The sequence below is a fragment of the Nannobrachium achirus genome (assembly GCF_963921795.1).
Source record: "Nannobrachium achirus genome assembly, chromosome: 7".
NCBI lineage: Eukaryota > Metazoa > Chordata > Actinopteri > Myctophiformes > Myctophidae > Nannobrachium > Nannobrachium achirus.
This window is the reverse complement of record NC_137816.1, coordinates 2,061,041-2,084,779: the sequence shown is the minus strand read 5'-3', so window position 1 is coordinate 2,084,779 and position 23,739 is coordinate 2,061,041. Positions and strand designations below refer to the sequence as shown.

General features: G+C 41.4%; 2 protein-coding genes across 2 annotated transcripts in view; one reads left to right on the top strand and one right to left on the bottom strand.

The window, feature by feature from the left end:
- The window catches only part of adamts7 (a disintegrin-like and metallopeptidase (reprolysin type) with thrombospondin type 1 motif, 7), a gene marked incomplete at both ends in the record, with an annotated part of 192,011 nt that extends 189,832 nt beyond the window's left edge, over positions 1–2,179 (top strand). The window contains one exon of the mRNA XM_080729396.1: positions 2,031–2,179. Coding sequence (XP_080585522.1) covers positions 2,031–2,179 — 149 coding nt within the window. The remainder of the gene's footprint in view (positions 1–2,030) is intronic.
- A 9,884-nt stretch (positions 2,180–12,063) lies between these two features.
- Positions 12,064–18,335, bottom strand: calml4a (calmodulin-like 4a; the record flags this gene model as incomplete). Its single annotated transcript, XM_080729395.1, has 4 exons — positions 12,064–12,161; positions 14,064–14,252; positions 16,602–16,742; positions 18,284–18,335. The coding sequence occupies 4 exons, from the start codon at positions 18,333–18,335 to the stop codon at positions 12,064–12,066; spliced, it is 480 nt and encodes a 159-aa protein (XP_080585521.1).
- Positions 18,336–23,739: the final 5,404 nt, after the last annotated feature.

The following is a 23,739-nucleotide window of genomic DNA, read 5'->3' as shown; positions in this document are numbered from 1 at the left end:
CTTGAAACTTTCATATATTCTAGATACATTCGACATTCAGTGAATTATTCCAACCCTTTTTTAGGTTTAAATCTTGAATTTCTATGGCATACATCTCATTAATTTCAAAAGTCCATATTTCAAAATATTACACTATTACACGAAACCACTCAAAACAAGGATTTATAATAGCGAAATGTCAACCTTCTGAAGTCAGAGTTGTTTGAAAACAGTGGGAAGTTTCCGAAGTCAGTTATGATTTGGGGTGCTATGGCATCTGCAATGCATTTTCACACAATATTCAAATTTTTCGAGATGGATCTGTATATGCTCCAGCGGCTTGAAGCATTTGATATGCATGGATTAAAGTTCTCAGTCGCCGCAACTAATTTCAGTCATTTGGATTCCAGTGAAGCCATGGTGTCTTCTATGGAATACACAAGTATCTACGTAAGCCTGCTGTATCTACAGATGCTCCGTAAGGTTTCATGCACAAAGCTGAAGCATAAAGGTGCCTTCTCAGTCGCAGCACCGACCTTATGGAACACCTTGCTTATTTTAAAACCCATTTAAGGCCTAGAATTATTGAACGCTTTAACCAGTGAAAAATAGCAGATATACATGCTCACAGCGCGGCACCAAGTGCCGCGCTGCGAGCTTGTAGATCTGCTATTTTTGAAAAGGTCGTGAAAAATGTGTGCAAATCTTTGACTATATGTATTTTCAAAGCGAACGTTTGTAACTCAAATTTTGCTTCTGGGTGGTCCCTGGAACTAGATATTTTGAGATGCGGGTCCGTGGCCAAATACATATAATTTTGGGGGTCCTTCACATGAAAAGGTTTGAGAACCACTGACATAGTAGTCTCTCAAGAAAAGACTAACTGAGCACCAAGTGAAAAGGACCTTTTCTTTGACGATGGCTGGCCAGATTGCTGACATAGAAACATAGGTTTTTCAAAAAACCTTAGAAGGATTCAAAAGTCACTTAGGTCTTTAGAATCGGGTCAAAATTCTAATTTTCAAAATAAATAAAAAATAGCAGATCTACAAGCTCGCAGCGCGGCACTCTGTGCCGCGCTGTGAGCTTGTATATCTGCTATTTTTCAATAGTTAAAGCATAAAATAATGATACACAATAATGTGTACCCGTTCTAAATGGGTTAAAACCAGATTAAAGACGTATATTTAAAAACCTAATGCTCCAATGCCTCCATGCATTATGTGTTGCTGTGTACACCTTTTGTAAAAAAAAGTTTGGCTTGTGTAACACTGTTGTTTTTCTAATATTGTATTTTATTTTTGTAACACTGCTGTATCTTCTATTGCATTTTGTAGGTTGTGCAGCACTTTGGTCGAGCCTGGTGGTTTTTAAAATGCTCTCTAGAAATACAATTTACTTTACTTGACTACGAGCTCTCAATATTCTTTCCGGTTATTTCTTTATTTCTTTTCTGAGATTAGGGCATTTAAAGTTGTCAAACTAGCAATATTATGTTTTAGAAGCATTTTCCATAAAGCCGTAATGGTCTCAGTCGGATATTTCATAAAAGCAAAGGTTAAAGCTGTGAGCTGCAGGTACGTGCAGAGAACTTTAGAGAGGCAGGGGCTGAAATTTCTAAAATGGCCTTTTGGTGAAAATATCGAAAATAGCTATTTTCGGTGCTTGATACCACACTGAACTATAAGCATAATGAAGTCAATACAATGTGACGAAACGGCATGGATTTCTACACAGAGAGGGCTTCTTTCAACATAAGATGCTGCGTTCTAAGTTCAGGAGAGTGTGGCATGGAAAGGGGGCATTTGCATTTATTTCAGCACATGCAGTAAAAACTGCATTCCTGGTCTGGAGAGGGCACCTTTTAGAGAAGGATAAAAGGGCAGGGGCTCAAGCCCCCTTTGATGTCTGTGTGTGCACGTGCCTGGTGAGCTGTGTCTTGATTTCTGGTTGGCAGTATGTAGAGCAGCAGGAACAATGTTACTACAACGTGGAATGAACGCTAATTATCTCTCTGTGTCTCTCTCTCTCTCTCTCTCTCTCTCTCTCAGGGGTGACGTGTGTCCGTGACAGACTGACGCTCCGCTTCTGTCAGACTCTGCGCTGGCTGGGCCGCTGCCAGCTGCCCACGGTGCGAGCGCAGTGCTGCAAGACCTGCGGCCAGCGTTTCCGTGGCAACGCGCGCACCACTCGCCGATGAGGTGCCGGTGGTTTAGCTCGCATAGATCCAAACACACAGACTCTGTGGAGGGAGGTCACGTTTACATGTGGAGGTCATGTTCCATGCTGCCATAACTCTCAAATACCTGGAACGCGCTCGAGTCGCGTTAGATTTGAACCACTTTAACCATTATTTTATGTTTTGACTTTAGAAAAATAGCAGATATACAAGCTCACAGCGCGGCACCGAGTGCCGCGCTGCGAGCTTGTAGATCTGCTATTTTTGAGAAATCGTGAAAATGAGTGCAAGTCTTTGAATATCTTTGACCCGATCTTTGACCCGACTTCTAAATCCTTCCCCTAAATCGTGCTGTTCTCAAACCTTTTCACGTCAAGGACCCCCAAAATTACAGGTATTTGGCCACGGACCCCCATCTCAAAATATGTTGTTCCAGGGACCACCCAGAAGTAAATATTTGAGTTACAAATGTTCGCTTTTAAGTAGATATATTCAAAGACTTGCAAAAAAAAAATCATGATTTTGCAAAAATAGCAGATCTACAAGCTCACAGCGCGGCACTCGGTGCCGCGCTGTGAGCTTGTATATCTGCTATTTTTCAATAGTTAAAGCAGTCAATAATCCTAGGCCTAAATGCCATAAGCATGGCAAACTAATGATTAGGTTTTTTTTCTTCAGGCACAGATTGGCATGTAATCAACCTGAACCACTCGTACAGGTCAACGCGGTTCGAGTATAGGGAAGGAAGAAAATATATATTTTCTTTTTTTTTTATGGGAATGATTGTGAAACAATGATACGTTTTTGTTTGCACTTTCTCTGTTGATAAACCTGTGGAATTGAATTTGTTTTCAGAGAAATGTAACTCTTCCAGAGTAGCACTAAGGGATGTGGTATAATATGGCTAGCTTACTAATTTAGCATGCAGTGATAGTTACGGATGTAGCTCAACCACACGTGAACAATGCACTCATTTGATTGCAGCATAACGTTGAACAGTGTATTATGTAAGCTTAACATTTCTGTGCTGTGTTTTTCTCATAACATGGTACAAAACCAGTGCTATGCATCATTTATGAATACCTTTTATAACAATGATAGTTTTAATAGCTTACGATTTCCTTAACAACCTTTATGAATCAGTTGAGACTGGCTCTGGCTCGCAATGTCAGGAAGGGTCAAGAAATGCCTCTTAATCTTAACAGCTTTCCTTTTTTTTATAATATCACAAGGAAAATGTGAATGTGAAAATGATGCTGCAAGAATAATATGGTGCTATTAGCCGCACAGGCTTCAAACTTATTTGGGACCGGTATTGGCAGGCCCAGTGCCTTATCTACTTGAATATCATGTAATTGAATATTTCTGCCACTTAATTTCCTCTAAATTGGAAAACAATTATGATAATAAAGAAAGATGGAAAGAGTTGTTTGGTAGATAGAGCATTTTTAGAACGTCGCCCCCCTCCCCCACTAGGTAATATCAGACTAAGCCTGAAATATGAATTATGTATGTTTTTTATTATGACTTGATTGTTATTATGTCGTTGTTTTAGAGGATTCCAATTCCTAAATAGAATCATTACTATTGTTATTTGTATATATTCGATTTCATTCATTTCTGCATTAGAATTGGTTGTATTTACTAATGCAAATACGTACACGTATACAACAGCAGGGATTTTTTTATAAAAACGGCTCATGTCAGAATGTGTACCTCATCGTTAAGCACTTCCCAGGCAGCTGTGCATGTGCGGTATTCTCGAGTCCCTTAATGTGAGGATTCAGCCTTGCAACCATTTATGTTCTTTTATATGTTTTCATCTTTGGCAATAATAGGTTCAGTATAGAAAAGCTAGAGATAGATTGTGTTTTTCAAAGAAAACACAATATATTGTTCAAAAATACTGCAATAATGTACTAATTTGACATGATGACACATAATTGTACTACCGTACAATTGAGTACCAGAGACGAATAACAGTCTAAGTCCGTATTTTAACATTTTGGATAAAGATATTTTTTTGATTTACCAGACTGTAAACCACAAACTAGAAGTTTTTAATCTCTTAAAGTCTTAATGTACTCCCCTCTCATTTTGTTGAATTAGATTTTTTGACTTAACTCATATATATTAGGAATTATAAGACATAATACTTATGGAAAGTGGAAAAAAAGTATATCTCCAGCAGTTTGTGGAACAACAGTCTAAGTCCGTACAAGCAATATTCAGCAGACAAAGGGAGCAGATAACATTAAAACCAACATCCATCCATCCATCTTCAACCGCTTATCCGGAATCGGGTCGCGGGGGTAACAGCTCCAACTGAGACTTCCAGATTTCCTTATCCTGCGCAACTTCCTCCACTCCCTCTGGGAGTATACCAAGGCGTTCCCAGGCCAGTCTGGAGATATCCTTCCATCTGGTCTTAGGTCTGCCACGGGGTCTCCTCCCAGTGGGACGTGCATCGAGGACCTTCCTAGGAAGGCGCTCGGGGGGCATCCGTACTAGATGCCCGAACCACCTAAGCTGACTCCTTTCCAAGTTAAGGAGCAGCGGTTCTACTCCAAGTCTCTCGCGGGTGATTGAACTTCTCACCCTATCTCTAAGGGAGATACCAGCCACCCTTCTGAGAAAACTCATTTCGGCCGCTTGTACCCGAGACCTTATACTTTCGGTCATGACCCACACTTCATGACCATAGGTGAGAGTGGGAACGAAGATTGCTCGAAAGACAGAGAGCTTTGCCTTACGGCTCAACTCTTTTTTCTTCACAACAGTGCGATTAAGCGACTGCAAAACCGCTCCTGCTGCTCCGATTCTCCGGCTGATCTCCTTCTCTGTCTTCCCCTTTCTCTCACTTGTGAACAAGACCCCGAGATACTTAAACTCCTTCACCTGGGGTAACGTCTCATTCCCTACTTGGACTGCACAATCCATCGGTTTCCTGCTGAGAACCATGGCTTCAGACTTAGAGATGCTGATCCTCATTCCGGCCGCTGTACACTCGGCTGCGAACCGATCCAGTGAGAGCTGAAGGTCTTGGACCGATGGTTCCATCAGAACCAAGTCATCCGCAAAAAGCAGTGACTCAACCTTTAGCTCACCAAGCCTTATACCTTCTCCAAATGAGGGGGGGATTGCATTAACAATTTAACAGATTAAAAATGATTAGTTTGTGGTTTACAGTCTGGTAAATCCAAAAATATATATATTCAAAAGAATTCAAATATGGACTTATACTGTTATTCGTCTCAGGTACTCAATTATAAAAAGCCATGGTGCTCAACCACACTTCACGCATTTCCAAAACTATAATAAATAGGCTGTACATAGTAGTAACCACCAGAAGAACATATTGAGATATAATCTGGTGACTAGACCATTATTATCCTGTGTTTTGTGTTAGATTCTAAATATACTCTTAACCCATTCAGAACGGGTACACATTATTGTGTATCATTATTTTATGCTTTAGCTATTGAAAAATAGCAGATATGCAAGCTCACAGCGCGGCACCGAGTGCCGCGCTGCGAGCTTGTAGATCTGCTATTTTTGAAAAATTCGTGAAAATTAGAATTTTGACCCGATTCTATAAGTGTCTTTTGAATCCTTCTAAGGTTTTTTTTGAAAAACCTATGTTTCTATGTCAGCAATCTGGCCAGCCATCGTCAAAGAAAAGGTCTTTTTCACTTAAATGGAGCTCAGTTAGTCTGTTCTGGAGAGACTACCATGTCAGTGGTTCTCAAACCTTTTCATGTGAAGGACCCCCAAAATGATATGTATTTGGCCACGGACCCCCATCTCAAAATATTTAGTTCCAGGGACCCCCCAGAAGCAAAATTTGAGTTACAAACATTCGCTTTGAAAATACATATATTCAAAGATTTTCACGACTTTAAAAAAAATAGCAGATCTACAAGCTCGCAGTGCGGCACTTGGTGCCGCGCTGTGAGCTTGTATATCTGCTATTTTTCACTGGTTAAAGCATTCAATAATTCTAGGCCTAACTGCTACAGTCTTACTTTATAGGGCGGCTATAACTTAAATTGAACACAAAGGCCAGCAGGTTAACACAAAGACTCCCTAATCAGGAGATAAGCGACCGTCAGGTCACATGTATAAATCGGCCTGATGGTGGCGCTAAATGGGACAGATCCATGTTGATGACATGACTCTAGACATAGTGCGTACCGATTTGCGTGATTTTAGGGCAAACATTGTAGGAGTTGTGTCCAAAAATGTGTTTTGCAAGAATCGGCCTCATGGTGGCGCTAGAAGAGGGCCATGTGAGAATTGAGGGGTGGAGGTTGTGGTTTGGCAGGCACGGAGTGTGTGTGCAAAGTTTGGCATGGATACGGGTAACGTGGCGGAGATATGAGACTGACGGACGGACGGACAGACAGCCGGTGAAGACCGGCTGTTGCCAATACAAATGCCGTTTCAGGCTTGGCACTTGTGCTTTGTTGTTTATTTACAACTAACGTATTGATCGACACAGAGGTGATGTTTGATTTGTTGTGCATCAATCCAATTTAACAGCCCTTATTTTCTAGTATTATTAGGCATTGTGGGTCGGACAGACAGTCAGTTGGGTGGGTGGATTACCATTGAATTTTCTCTGCACTCTAGTGCCACCCCTAGGTCAAAATGTCTCATGCATAATCTCATAGCTCAAATGTAATGGGTGCTATGCCATTAAACACTTGCCAAGTGTGTATTCCTTCTCCCTGGAGAATGAACCCTACTGATGTTGGTGACCCCAATAGCCTTTCCTCTTGTCTAGAGCTGCGACCCTTGACCCCTGTTCCCCAGGCTGAGAGCAGCATGCTCCAAGGTCAAGATTGTGTTGGTCGGTTCGAACCAGTGGTGTAAAGTAACTAAATACATTTAATTAAGTACTTACTGTAGCTTACGTACAATTTTGGGGTACTTTTTTTTACTTTACTGAAGTATTTCCACAATTTTCAATACTTTTATTTCTACTCCACAACATCTCAGAGGCAAATATTGTATTTTTCCTACTCCATTACAATTATTTGAAAACTTTAGTTACTAGTTACTTGGTAGATTTTGTATATTATTACAAAAAACATACATTAACCACTTCAGCACTGTAAACATTGCAGCCATTTGAAAATAGCCAATCAAGCTTGTAGATCTGCTATTTCCAAAAGATTTTTGTACATTTTATACATTTGAAAAGTTTTGAAATGGGACATTTTGCATAATGAGTACTTTCTACTAAGTGCATTTGATACCAATACTTTTGTACTTTTACTCAAGTAAGTAATTGATACTTTTAATACATCTGGAATCAGGGACGTGCTGGCTATTGGGAAAAGTGGGACAACTCCCGAACGGCCGGTTCATTCCCGGCCGGTCCAGGCCTGCCATTAGAAAAAAATAAAAAATAAAATGTCGGCCTTCGTTCCATTTTGGGGGCTGGGCGGCCAACAAAGTAAATCGTCACTGTCGGGCAGAAACCTTGTATCGCCAAGTTTCAAATTTGCAAAGCCCTGCTTCATCATACAAGGCTGTCGCACAAAAGTAGTGAAAACAGCAGATCTACAAGCACACAATGCCTCGCACCGCGAGGCGTTGTGTGCTTGTAGATCTGCTGTTTTCACTAGTTTAAATCCTTTTTAAAATGGTTTTGGACGTACAAGGTTTCAACCCGACAATGACGAAATATAACTCATGTAATTGGCCCACTGGCTTGTCACTTGTCATGATCTGAAATCAATGGCAAATCTTTGAGTAGCAGCAGCGCTATAGAGAGAGATCTCTCTCTATAGCGCGCAATGAGGGCCTCTCCAACTCTTTTTCCCGGGCTGAATCAGGGGCCCAGCACGTCCCTGTCTGGGAGCTTCTACGTGACTTGTACAGTGACATATGGTATACTTAAACTTCATATCCTATTCATACACATTCATCCACAGAGGGGGTTCTAGCAATTCTTAACAAATGTACATGTTTAACTCTTTATTAACCTCTTATCAGCGATGCTGTGTTAGCATTTTGGGAAATGTTATTTTTTTTAAGTAATGTAATGTTTGTATTATTATGGCACACGTATGTTCATACATTGTCCTTCATACTCTAAATTAAAAACTAAATGAAACCATCTACGGTATTTTATGGCACTGCGTATAATTACAGAAGTAAAGGTGGGGCATATTTCATATCTATATATGCTCCAGAGAGGCTTGAAGTGTTTGATTTGACGGAACAGTCAAACCCTAACCCTATAGAGCAGGGGTTCCCTAACTTTTTTGTCTCAGGGCACCCCATACATTTTTTTTTAATCCAAGGCACCCCTACATAATATTTTTTAATCCGAGGCACCCCTACATAATATTTTTTAATCCGAGGCACCCCTACATAATATTTTTTTAATCCGAGGCACCCCTACATTATAATTTTCCACTCCCAGCACCTTATATTTATAGCATATCATCGTTGTCGGGTGGAAACCTTGTATGTCCAAAACCGTTCGCTTTGTATTTGTCATCTAAAAAATGTACTAAACTAGTGAAAACAGCCGATCTACAAGCACACAACAGCCGATCTACAAGCACTCAATACCTCGCATCGCGAGGCGTTGTGTGCTTGTAGATCTGCTGTTTTCACTAGTTTTGTGCGACGATCTTGTATGATGAAGCAGGGCTTTGCTTTACCAAAAAACGTACACATTTGAAACTTGGAGATACAAGGTTTCTGCCCGACAGTGACGATATCTGAACTGTTGCTGGAGTAGCGGAAACGCCACCGTCGCCCCCTGCAGTGTTGTGGCCCTCTGCTTGGTACCCTAGACATACCGTAATTCGGACCTTGGGGAAAACTATTTGGGGAACCCTGCCCTACACTATAGAGGGGGTTTCACAGATAAACTCTTACCCTGGAGGGGGTTTCACAGATAAACCCTACCCCTAGAGGGGGTTATACGGACATGAGTGTTTGATTTAACCATTCAAACTATATTTCCCAATCAAGTTCTTCAACCTTTTCTTGACCTAAAAAAAGAAGAAGAAATAGGCCTACAAATCAAAGCCCTCAACAACCAGGTCCCCCACACCTCTCTGAACTCGTCAAACAACACGCCCCGCACCCTCAGGTCGGGTGATGACAACCTCCTTGACATCCCCAAGACAAAGAAATGAACCTGGGGTGACGGGGCCTTCTCGGTGGCCGCCCCCCTCACTGTGGAACTCACTCCCAGCTCACATGAGAGCTGCCCCCCCCCCACCCTCACCACGTTTAAAAAAAACTCTCAAACAGTGGCGTCAGTTAAGCAAAAGCTAGGGTATGGAAAAGATGGGAGTCCTCATGGAAAAGAGGCATTACATTTTGTATAACACGGTTCTATTGTGAAAATAGCTGATCTACATGCTCACAACGCCTCGCAGCGTGAGGCGTTGTGAAAAAAATAAACGAGTTTTGTCCGTTTTTTTTACACAGGTTTCTACGGTTTCTTGGGCTGGAGTGCAGCTAAACATGTTAGTAAACGTGCCACAATTAACCTGCGGAACCTGGGAATATACCATTTTGTCAAGATGGGGAGAATACAAGTGAGGAGAATATAATTATAATACCTTGTTAAAGTGACCATTTGTTACATTTTGCATTTGTAGTTATTTTACTGTAATTTAACAACATAATAACCAGCACAGATAGACAAAGAGACATTCATGGAGTTTTATTTAAAAGTAACTTTTATGTTCCCCCCTGGACCCAGGGTATGGCAGCTGCTTACGCTTGCCATACCCAATTGACGCCCCTGCTCTCAAAACACACCACTTCAGACTCGCATGCCCTAAAAATCCCAAGTTAACCCCCCCTGTTGGTTTACCATTCTTTTATTGTGAGTATTTGACTACCTAGAAAAGCACTACAGTATAAGTTGTGTGTTACGTACATTGTTTCCAGGCTCAGTGTGTTTGTACAGTAGTTATAAGCAGAGCATTGTGCATTTACTTGACCTTATAAGTCATTATAAAATGCTTTATAACATGAAGTTATGATTATTCTTTTAGAAAGCATTAACTATAATTTAATTATAATATAATTAAATTATAACACTATAACACTATATTATAGTGTTATAAGCAGATTATAATAAATTAGAGACCTGAGCTTCATATGGGGGGTGGGGTCATAACTCAAGGACTACAAGCTTATTGTTTATTAACATAAAACAGTATAAACTGGACTTGGTGTTCTATATGTCGAACTATATATTTTGTCACTTTTGAAGACCTTCTGGATTTACATTAAAATACTTCTGAGAAGAGATAGGGTCACTCTGACAGGCTCATGGCCACTCAAGAATACAACCATCATTGGTCCCTTACCCAAAGTTTGATAAACGTGTTTAACACAATTCCATGTACTTTACATGTCCTGTGCCTGATCCCAAGCTCTTCACAATGCTTAAATAAGTATATAACTAGTAAGACACCTCAGGGCCACATGCGACCTCACCCAACTCTTGGCCATCTGGCCAGTGATGTATATCGGACCAGTTACCCATATATGGAGACCCCTGGTACCATATATGGAGATCCATGTACTTACTGTGGGGACATGTCTCCATTCAGACATGTCTCCATTCCGACAGTGACTTCTTATTGTCGGAGTGGCAACACGTCCATAGAGGTTAAGGTTAGGGTAAGAGATAGGGTTAGTGTCTGAATGGAGACATGTCGGAACTGTATGTCTATAGCTGACATAATGACATCACATTGTTGTGACATCACATTGTCACATCACATTCCGTCCTTTTCTCTTGTATGCCCATATATGGAGTTCCCTGATGTCATCAATATTAAGCCCATAGCTTGGAATGCCCATATATGGACACATAATATTGTGTGAGTCTTATGTGGTCTATAACATACAGAAAATATTTTGTCCAAACTTTTGCCAACTTAAACAACTAACTGCAAGTCGAATCACACTTTCAAATGTGGCTTTTCGCCCTTAGGCGTCATACTGGCATCTCTGCTGACGGGCAGAAACCAACTATGGAAACATAAGGAAAAAAACGAAACAAAACTTGTTTGAAAACATCACATCACTGTCTCATCAACGTTGGTATTGTGACTTTTGTGACTTTAATGTGGCTATACATTGTCAGATACTTGCACGTGTCAATATGTTATCATCACTTTACCCAAAACCAGCTCAGAGTTATAGGTGGTTTGACCGACAGTTTGACAGGGTTCCCACGGTCATGAAATTCCTGGAAATATTTTGAAATTTGAAAATTCTTTTTCCAGTACTGGAAAAGTTTTGGAATTTATCAAGGGTCCTGGAAGGTCCTGGAAAAAATAGCTATGCATTGTCTTTGGTTATTGATTTTGTTAATACCTCTGAAATGACAAATTAAACATGGGCCAAATTGTCAAATATTAGAGGCAGAAATTGGGAAAATAGCCGATCTACATGATCAACGCCTCGCAACGTGAGGCGTTGTGAGCATGTAGATCTGCTATTTTCACAATAGAACCGTGTTATACAAAATTCCTCAACTCTTAGTGCTCGTCAGGGTGGGGGGGTCCCCAGTTAAAACATGATTATTTCGGGGGTCATGGCCTGAAAAGGTTGAGAACCACTGGCATACACTACCTGTCTTTAGGCATTGCGCATAGGAGTAAGTGACCTGTTATTGAGCTGAATTATTGTTATATAGTCCTGGAAATTGGGTTAAATATTCTGGAAAAGTTTTGGAAATGAATTGGTAAAAATGTGTGGGAACCCTGGTTTGAGTATGCAATGGAGTCAGGAGATTTAGTCAGAAGCGATTATAATACTTTTCATTGGTTCGATATGTGTAAATCCCACAGACATTTCAATAGCATTGCTTTATTAAAGTAAATAAAATAAAAACAGATGCATATCCTTCAGTAATCGACAGGCGGCAGTGTCACCATTCTGGTAAACTCTTCATAGTTTACGGTGCCGTTTGATTTGACGTTGGCCTCTCTGAACAGGTCATCCACTAGAAACAGAAAGAAAAGAGGGAATAGTAATTGGTAACTGATATATATTCCGTTAAGCATCAAGCAGCCCTAGGGTGTCCTCAGAGTTACAACAGGGGGGCTGCCAAAAGTTTAGTTTGATAGGATTATTGTTTTACACTAGCCGCTTGAACCCTAGCATCATATTATATAGCATCATATTATATATTTTTCTGAAAAAATGCAAACTCCACATGGAGACTTTTGACAACCCCACCCCACCTAGGGTATGGGCACTGATGACAAAGCTCCAAACAGCCTAAAACAAACTGATTAGGATCCTGCTTGGCCTTCCTTCTCAGGCCCACCTCACCGCGTATCACTACATAAGCGTGGGGTGGCTCACAGTATCTGACAGAGGTGTACAAGATACACTACACCACCAAGTCAAGATACCCATGCACCTGACTAAATACTGGTGTACAAGATACACTACACCACCAAGATACCCATGTACCTGACTAAATACTGGTGTACAAGATACACTACACCACCAAGATACCCATGTACCTGACTAAATACTGGTGTACAAGATACACTACACCACCAAGATACCCATGTACCTGACTAAATACTGGTGTACAAGATACACTACACCACCAAGATACCCATGTACCTGACTAAATACTTCCTAAACGTCAAGGATGTCCACATGTTCAACCCAGATTTGACTCTAAAAAAGGCTCAAATTTGTTCTCCACTAACATGTGGAACAACCTACCTCTACCGCCGCAAGCCCTAAAGGAGTGTAAATCCCTATCCTACGTCTAACCCTAACCCTAACCCTAACTGTAAATACCTCCCTTTTCTTTTTCTTTTCCTTTATTCTTCTTTTTGAATTCTTTTCACCTTTTGTTATTGATGATATGATATCCTATATGCAAAGTACTGTGTTCCATCCGTCTGTCTTTCAATGTTCTATGAGATACATAAAGTGGTTCTTGTGTAAATAAGCCGAAAAGCTTACAGGATCTCCTTTTAGTTGACCTTGTACCAGTGATTTATTGTCATGGAACTTTTTCCTATGCAACCTTCTAATAAATTCTTCAATCAATCAATCAATGGCTGACATCGCACAGTGCATGTCAGCCTGCCATGCTCCACAAGCTGTCCCCCAACGCAAGGTCTAACTATTTCCATAGACAACGCCCAGTATGGCCACGCGAGACTAGTGCTGAGCTAAACTGCAAAAACAGAATCATGAAAAACAAAAGGGAGGCTCGCAGCTCACCTTTAAATGCATTTTTTTTTATTGACAGCAGCAAGCAGTACGTCGTTTTGACCTTGCATACGCCCTTTTCAAGTAAGTCTAGTACAATTATCACTTTTATCATTTTTATTCAAATCAAGAAGCATAAGATTCCAGTCCACCTTACCGTCTGTTTAAGCTCCTACCATCAGGGAAACGCTACGGATCAATCCATGCCAAGACCTCCCGCTTCAAAAACAGTTTTTACCCTACAGCCATACGAACTCTAAACTCCCTCAGTACCCCACTCCCTCTCCCTCCTCACATTAGCTAAATGGTTGTCTGTCCTTTTCTGTTTTTCATGTTTTTAATGTTGGTTGTGGTAATGGTGCAAATGTCTACATGTACTTGTCTTGTTCCTTGTTTTTGTCAGAGCTGCAACATTTTATGTGCTGAAACTAAATACCACCAACCTGGTTGTGTGGCAATAAAAGTAACTTGAACTTGAACTTGAACATACTCTAATAAGAGTTATTAGAGTCTAATCGTCTCTCAGCTCACAGATGGAGAGTCCTCTCCTCAAAGATGTGGCAATTAAATGGTTGTCATACGGCTCTTCAAACCAAGCCAAGGGATATGCACTAATCACTTGACATTTGCTTAAACACAATTCCATGATGAAGAATTAATCTACCTTCTTTGTCCGTGAGTTTCTCGCCAAGCTTGGTGAGTTTTGCCCGCAGCTCAGACGCCTGAATGTAGCCTTTCCTCTGCTTGTCCGTCATCTTCAAGGCCTCCAGGATCTCCGTCTTGGGGTCTTCCTGTTGCATCTGCCGGTGCATGATGGTCAGGAAGGTGGAGAAGTCCAGCTCACCCGTCTTATCTACAAGCAATTTAGAAAAATAATAAGTAAACCAGTAAGACTCCCTAATCGGGAGATAAGCGACCATCAGGTCGCAGCGTGATTTTAGGGCAAAATGTGTAGGAGTAGTGTTCAAAAATGTGTTTGAAAAAATCGGCCTGATGGTGGCGCTATATGGGACAGATTCATGTTGATGAGATGAGTGTAGACATACTGTGTACCGATTTGCGTGATTTTAGGACAAAATGTGTAGGAGCAGTGTCCAAAAAAGTGTTTTAAAAAATCGTCCTGAAGGTGGCGCTAAATCGGACAGATCTACGTTGATGACATGAGTGTAGACATACTGTGTACCGATTTGCGTGATTTTAGGGCAAGAATTGTAGGAGCTGCGTCCAAAAATGTGTTTTGCAAGAATCGGCCTCATGGTGGCGCTAGAAGAGGGTCATGTGTGAATGGAGGTTGTGGTTTGGCAGGCAAGGAGTGTGTGTGCAAAATTTGGCATGGATCAGGGCAACGGTTGCGGAGATATGAGCAGGGCAAAACAGACAGACAGCTGGTGGAGGTTTTGATAGTAACTGCGACCTGACGGTCGCAATAACTAACTTGTCAACAACTGGATCACTAACCAAAACGAGTTTCTGCACTATATACAACACCACATAATCCATACTGCAGGGTTCCCCAATTAGTTTTCCCCAAGGGCCGAATCATGTCTAGGGTACCAAGCCGAGGGCCGCAACATTGCAGGGGGCAACGGCGGCGTTCCCGCTGCTCCAGCGACTGCGACAGTTCAGATATCATCGTTGTCGGGTGAAAATCTCATATGTCCAAAACCATTTGTTTTGCATTTATCATCTTAAAAATGATTTAAACTAGTGAAAACAGCCGATCTACAAGCACACAACGCCTCGCACCGCGAGGCGTTGTGTGCTTGTAGATCTGCTGTTTTCACTACTTTTGTGCGACGGCCTTGTATGATTTGCGAAAGAACATACAAATGTATATATTATAAACACATGCCTTGGTTGTCCCATACAAGCCACCACAATCTCATAAATAATAGTTTTGGGGTGAGCATTCGGCACAAGTGCCAATCAAAGTGACTGTACTGGCCAATCACAGGGCATCTTTCCCGGGACTTGACACAACACATAACAGCATAACATTGTTTAGCAGAGTGTGATGGCTTGTGTGGGACAACGATGGCATGGATGTGTTTGTAATGACAACTAGTACCACATTCAAAATAAAAACACTTTTTACCACAACAAATAGCGTAAAAGCGATAGGCTTATAGGCTCCACTCTATTCTATGAGAGCTGCTGGGTTTTTCTGGGGAAACTGGACAACCCCATGGACATGGTCTTTTTGGACCAATACAAGTAGGAAAATGAGCCTAGAAGTGATTTAGGGCAGAGTTGTCCTTTAAGACGATGGTTCTCAACCTTTTCAGGGCGCAACCCCCAAAATAACATATTTTAACTGGGACCCCCCACCCACCCTACGAGCACTAAAGGTGGTTGCACACTGCTGCGTTTTTCGTTGCGAAATGCGTTTTTCAGGGCAAGGAGAGAGAGAGAGATAGAGAGAGCAAGGGACCGAGTGGTGCGCGAAACGGGCGGCAGTGTGCAAACGTGATTGACATAACGTGAGGTTGATTTTTTTATTTGCGTGCTCCGAAATTCACTCCGATATTCGTCCCGAAAAACGCAGCAGTGTGCAACCAGCTTAAGAGTTGATTACATTGTTTAAAAAAAGAGTTGATTACATTTTGTACAACACGGTTCTATTGTGAACATAGCAGATCTACATGCTCAAAACGCCTCGATGTAGATCAGATATTTTCACAGTTTCTGCCTCTAATATTGACAATTTGTCCAATGATTAATTTGTCATTGTATACTATATTCAAAGGAACAACATGTTTTACAGCAGTGGTTCTCAACCTTTTCAGGCCACGACCTCCAAAATAATCATATTTCAACTGGGGACCCCCCCACCCTGATGAGCACTAAGAGTTGAGGGATTACATTTTGTACAACACGGTTCTAGTGTGAAAATAGCCGATCTACATGGTCACAACGCCTCGCAACGCGAGGCGTTGTGACCATGTAGATCGTCTATTTTCACAATTTATGCCTCTAATATTTTACAACTTGGCCAATGTTTAATTTGTCAATTTAGAGGTATTAAAAGTCCTTAAATTGTCACTTTAGAAATGTGCAGATACCCTCTATAGTACTTAAACTTTGTTAGTTTCTTTACTGTTGAGAGAGAAAACAATGTTGCACATTAGGTTAATCATCTGGGGACGCCCCGAAATGATTTGGGGACCGACAGGTTGAGAACCACTGTTCTACAGTACAGTACCTATCTTATGGACTTGAAGGTGTCTCTCGATTTCACTGAATGTAGGGCTGGTTCCCAGGCAGCGCATTACTGTGATCAAGTCCTTGGTGTCGATCTTGCCCTTTTGTTTCTTGTCGTACAAAGAGAAACATTCCTTGAATTCTGAGGTAAAAAAGATAAGGATTGAAGTTGGAAATCCAGAAGGCCACATTGAATAGTCCTACTTTGTCATTCTAGTATCTCATAAAAAATAAGCAAAAATAGCAGATCTACAAGCTCAAAATGCGATGCGTTTTGAGCTTGTAGATCTGCTATTTTTGCTTCTTTTGAATTGGAATCCTGAATTATTTGTTATTTTTTAATTGGAATCTTGAAATGTAACATTTTGAATTAATTTCAAACACATTTAATTATATACTCATGTTAACTTTATTAACTTAAATACAAATAAATACATTGAACATTAAAAAAACACATTTCAATACTAGTCATTAAGCTACTAATATAGACTGAAGGGATTAAACAGCTGAAATCAATAATATATATATATATCGGTATTCCAGTATTAACCTGCGGGCCGCATGTGGCCCCCGGGCCGCCAGTTGCCCATGTATGCAGTGTGTGTGTGTGTGTGTGTGTGTGTGTGTGTGTGTGACACACATGCACAGTAGTATGGCATGCAATCACTGAGTAAGGAACAAGCGACAAGTGACATTTGCTATTTTCCTGAGTGAAAAGGGAACAGAACATAGTGGAGGTTTCCTGTTTAGTGATGATGTGTAAACAGGATACAGGCTATGAGATCCCGCAGCAAGACTGTATTTTCAGTGTGGAAGGGAAAGTAACCGTGTCCTCTTCAAACCACAGTGAGAAAGGACTTGAATTGCCCATATGAGCACTAACAGTTTTTGTGGTGTTCATGGTCCAGGGAACGTCAGGTTGTTGGCCATTTGGAAAGGAGAGGAACATTGTAATTCATAATGATTGTAGTGCCTGTTTAACCACGTTCTGGCAGTGGATTAATTCATATAATTACAGTGCCAGTGTAACCATTTTGAGCATGTCGTTTCTGTATACAAAGTAGTGATTGATAACAGAATGGCTCTAGATCAGGGGTCTTCAACAGGGGGTCCGGGACCCCTAGGGGGTCCTCAGAGTTACTACTGGGGGTCCTCCAAATCTTTGTTTGATAGAAGCTTTTTTCCCCTCCTTTTCTATATTAACCACTTGAACCCTAGCGTCCATATTCTGAGAACTTTAGCCAAAAATAGCAGATCTACAAGCTCACAACGCCTCGCGCTGCGAGGCGTTGTGAGCTTGTAGATCGGCTATTTTTGGCAAAGAACTTTGGTGTAGAGGGGGAAAAGAGCAGACTAATACAGAGTGAAAGAAAGATCAGGTTTATTAAGTATTGACGGTTCAAGTGGTTAAATATCTGAAAACACAAACTGACATGAATCCAAAATACACTGATGATTGTGCTGTCAAACAATGAAACTATATGGAATCTATAAAGGTTGAGGGGGTCCCTGCTTCATCTCTCTCTCAACTAAGGGGTCCTTGGCCTGAAAACGTTGAAGACCCCTGTTCTAGATCACTGTGTAAACCTAATGTACCATATTGAGAACCGCATTTCCAAAATGTTCTTCTTTTGAGATGACTTTATGTTTACCGTTCATTGTTACAAACTAACACCAACTTACCGTTGATCTGAGCTGGCGTGAAAAACTTGGCCTGCGAAGAGTGAACGATCATTTTCACGTAAGTGCACCAAAACCATAGTCACGTGAAATAAACATTTAAAAAGGCTTACAGAATCTAGACTTTTATAGATTTATACAGTACAGAGTTGAGCCCTAGCTAGTTCATACTTTATAGAATTGCTATAAAAAAGTAAATAATCTGTTCTTACCATTGTTGAGGCAGAAGTATATGCAATCCCTTCCTGGAAGATGAGTGCCCTGTCTGTGTGACTCACTCACCTGCTGTGTCTCCACCTAGGTTCCGAAGTCCACTACTACCTACTGCCCCTACGTAATCTAATAGCCGCGTTGCTGTGGAAACAAAGATACCAGATATGCCGCATTGTTATCCTTTCCCTTTCTTTCCCCTTAAAGCCGCAACAGGTCACGGCTAATTCTTGCTTTCCAATAGCCATAGTCACTTTTAGTTATAGTTAATGTATTTTTGCCAGACCCAGGGGGTCGGCCTACATAAGGCTTTGTCGGTCTGTCGGTCGGTCGGTCGGTCGCTCTTTTCCTCAGTGTCCCTCTTTTCCTCAGTGTGCCTGTGTTTGCCTCTGACTGCTCATCTGCCCCTCCCTTCCCTTGCTCGGCTGATTGCCTTGAGTGCCGTCACCTGTACGGGACCAGCTGAGTTGAGTTGGCTGACGAGCTGCTGAGACTATAAATTCCTGTGTGTTCATGTGTTAGTTCAGTGCTGCAAAACATTTGCCCCACAGCCATACTAGTGAAAACAGCCCACCTACAAGCTCACACACATTTCCAGCTGCTCAGCCTATAAAATCCTGTGTGTTCATGTGTTAGTTCAGTGCCATACTAGTCAAAACAGCCGATCTACAAGCTCACTACGCTTTGTTGCTGAGACTATAAAATCCTGTGTGTTCATGTGTTAGTTCAGTGCCATACTAGTGAAAACAGCCGATCTACAAGCTCACTACGCTTTGTTGCTGAGACTATAAAATCCTGTGTGTTCATGTGTTAGTTCAGTGCCATACTAGTTTTCATTGCGGGTCTGGCACAACCAGGTGACCTGGTCTAGTTAAGTCTATATATATCTGAAGAAATCATGAAGTTATGCTTTGAGTATAGCTTTTTTGTGTGTGTGACGTGTCACTTATGAGCGTTGAATGTTTCGTGGTCACTTTATGTATATATTCTTCTTCTTTTTTTTGCAATAGCTTTCGACACTTTGTTTTATTTATCTTTTTTTGTGCTTGCTCTTTGGACTGTACACTATACTCTTTATCTTTTTCTTACTTCTCTGTAACTTGCAACCTTAACTGCTGTGCTGCCTCTGGGCAACTGAATTTCCCCCGTGGGATAATAAAGGTATCTATCTATCTATCTATCTATCTATCTATCTATATGAAAAGATATTTCATGAACAAAAACTCCCGCACTCTTCTCTTGCTCAGCTGCTCATCTTTATTTCAATTGACAGAAGTTTCCTTCTTCAAGAGTGTCTCTTGAAGAAGGTCCAGGGGGACCGAAACTTCTGTCAATTGAAATAAAGATGAGCAGCTGAGCAAGAGCAGAGTGTGGGAGTTTTTGTTCATGAAATATCTTTTCATGATTTCTTCCGTGCTGGGCTCCTGATTCAGCCCAGGAAAAAGAGTTGGAGAGGCCCTCATTTTTTATTTTATATATTTCGTCGTTGTCGGGTGGAAACCAAAAAAACGTCCAAAACCGTTTGTTTTGTATTTATCATTTAAAAATGATTTAAACTAGTGAAAACAGCCGATCTACAAGCACACAACGCCTCGCACAGCGAGGCGTTGTGTGCTTGTAGATCTGCTGTTTTCACTACTTTTGTGCAACGGCCCTGTATGATGAAGCAGGGCTTTGCTTTGGGAAAAAAAATTATAAATTTAAAACTTGGAGATACGAGGTTTCTGCCCGACAGTGACGATTTACTTTGTTGGCCGCACAGCCCCCAAAATGGAACGAAGGCCGACATTTTATTTTTTATTTTTTCCTAATGGCCGGCCTGGACCGGCCGGGAATGAACCGGCCGTTCGGGAGTTGTCCCGCTTTTCCCAATGGCCAGCACGTCCGATTTCTTCAGCGTTCACTGTCCAACGCACCTGCACCTGAATTCAGTGTATGTGCGAATACTTCCCCTACAAAGTCTATATATCTAGATTATCTACAAGCTTGTGAGCGTGTAGATCGGAGCAAAAATATATTCAGAGGGAAATCATACGTTTAGGTACAACTGTACACGATTGCAATGGTTTGATGTTAAATTTAACCCTGAGGCCCATTCTACAAATGGCTTCTAAACCAGTGCTTCTCCAAACATTTTGGCGTGCCGAGGACGCCCAAAATTATGTTTGGCCGTGAACCCCCCCCCCATCTGAAAATGTTTTGTGCCAGGGATCACTCCCAGAAGAGAAGATTTGTTTAAAAAAAAAGAACCACTTTTCTAAAATTATACCATGATTTTTTTTTCTTTCTGAAAAAACGTATCTGAACTGTAATAGACCTTTGTAACTGAAGGTTCTCGTAACTGAGGGTTCCAGACAGACTTTCACTGACCTATTCATTTAGTATTTAGCTGTGGTGCTTTGTTTCAATTTCAATATCTGTTTACGGCCAGGCAAATTGTATTCAGCATGTTTCTTTCTTTGGGAAAGACCTTGAGACTGTGCGTGACCAACTTTGATTCAAAGTTCTTTTGAGTCTGTTTTGTTTTAGATTAGAACCTTGGGTTGTGTATTTTCAACATTTTTAACAATTTTTGGTTTTGTTTAGTAATAAATATAAATTCCTCTGTCCTGTCCTGTCCTGTCCTGTCCTGTCCTGTCCTGTCCTGTCCTGTCCTGTCCTGTCCTGTCCTGTCCTGTCCTGTCCTGTCCTGTCCTGTCCTGTCCTTTCCGTTATGTTGCTTCCCCCAACCCTAGACTGGAGTTGTGACTATAATTTAAAATGCAAGTCACTAACTGGTGGTCTGTGAAGCAGTGGTGTAAAATAATGAAGCACATTTACTCAAGTACTATTTGCTATTTTCAAAAGATTCTCATTCATTTTATAAATTTGAAAACTTGTGAAGTGGGACATTCTGCATTAATGAGTACTTTCTACTGACTGACTACAGTATGTTTTGCACCCTGCCCGTCCGCCTGTCTGTGTTCTTCAATCTGTGAAAAGCTAATCTCCGGCGCTGTTGGCCTGGTCGCTGCCAAACTGTGCACACACACACACACACACTCCTTCCTTGGATGCCAAATTCAGAACCTCTGCCCCACATTCTTCACATGGGCCCGTTCTAACACCACCATAAGGGCGATTTTTGCAAAACATTTTTTTTTAAAGCATCCTACAGATGTATCTGTATTGATACTTTTACTTAAGCAAAATGCTGTTAAGGTACTGTAATCATGTAAGAAAAAAACTACATTTTCCTCATTTTATTACAAATACCACAACCTTTGGTCTGGAACATGAGCAGGTGTGCTTCCTCTGTTTGCCTTCTTAAGCCGTGGATGCTCACTCAGCCACAGAAACCAAAAGAAAAGAACCACACCAAGGTGGAACGAAATGACAGCACCCAAAATACATAAGTGATGAAGGTAGGGGTGTCACACCAAATTATGGGCCCTGGGTACAAGGATTCACCGTGGGCCCCCCATAAATGGGAACACATTATTATGCATTATTTTGTGCTTTAACCATTGAAAAATAGCAGATATACAAGCTCACAGCGCGGCACCGAGTGCCGCGCTGCGAGCTTTTAGATCTGCTATTTTTGAAAAATCGTGAAAATTTGTGCAGGTCTTTGAATATTTTTGACACGATTCTATAAGTGTCTTCTAAATCCTTCTAAGGTTTTTTTTAAAAAACCTATGTTTCTATGTAATGTGAAGGATCCCCAAAATGATATTTATTTAGCCACGGACCCCCATCTCAAAATATTTAGTTCCAGGGACCCCCCAGAAGCAAAATCTTAGTTTAGTTTTTCGCTTAAAAAATACATTATTCAACGATTTGCACACATTTTTACGTCTTTTCAAAAATAGCAGATCTACAAGCTCTCAGCGCGGCACTCGTGCCACGCTGTGAGCTTGTATATCTGCTATTTTTCAATAGCTAAAGGCCCCTCCACCTTGGGCCCTAGTAACTCAGTCCCACTTTCCCCCCCAGTGTGACGCCCCTGGATGAAGGAAGTAACATGATCACGCAACTATTTCTGTCAATATGGCTCCCATCGGGGGTGTGGCTGCGATTTAATACTAGCTGGTGGAACGCCACATGCAGTCACACGCGCATGGTGGTCACCGATTGAAATAACACATTACCCCCACAATACGTATCGAATTGTATTATTATTATTTTTACTTGTATAATGGGTAATTCTTTACAGTGCTGTCATCTACAACTATGCATTTACCTTGCAGAGCTCAACCAGTTTTAGTTAAAGGTGTATTCAGTGATAATGAAAGTGGCCGGGGGTCATCTTGTCCCTTACTGGCCTTGCAGCGTGGAAATGTTTCGTTTTTTATAGATTTTCATTAGACCCAATCACTGAATATCGGTAGGCCTACGTCTCTAGCTTCAGGATATGTATGATACTGATTGTGGCATTTTATGAGTTCAGTAGTTTACAATCTAGGCATTTAGCAGACGTTCTTAATTCAGAGAGACTGTGGTTCTCAAAACTTTTATTTTGACCATCAACTAAACATCATAACATAACTACGGCCATACTCTACCCTGATTGGTCGAGGACTGGCTGGCCACCTCTGAAAACAGAATCTAGCTATGCTCGTAACACGGGCCATGGTGGAAGTCCTTATATGGTCAGCACACATTCTAGTGAGGAGAACGAATGGAAAATGTACCAATTATATTTTTATTTGAATGAAATACAATCACTGAATATACCTTTCATTCGTGGATCCATCAGTCACCGTCGCCCAAACATTCTGTGGGCTGCTACAGAATGTCTTGACAGCTTTTTCATTTACACTGTGAGAGTTAAGGGGGGGACCTTGAAACTTGAAAGTTTGAGAAACACTGGCCTACGGCAGGAGGCACTTCAGGTCACACAATGGAGCCATCCAGGGTCATAGTTAATTTGCAGTGCAGAAACTCTGCAGCCTTTGTAAAGACGGTGTGAATGGTTTGTTTTTAAATCGATGCGCTATTGAGCTAGTAAGTTCAGTTGGGACCAGAGGGCGCAAACAAGGGCACGGAATATCTGTTAGGGCTTTGACACCGCGCTCTCATTCAGGCTCAGGGACGTGCTGGCCATTGGGAAAAGCGGGACAACTCCCGAACGGCCGGTTAATTCCCAGCCGGTCCAGGCCGGCCATTAGGAAAAAAATTAAATGTCGGCCTTCGTTCCATTTTGGGGGCTGGGCGGCCAACAAAGTAAATCATCACTGTAGGGCAGAAACCTTGTATCTCCAAGTTTC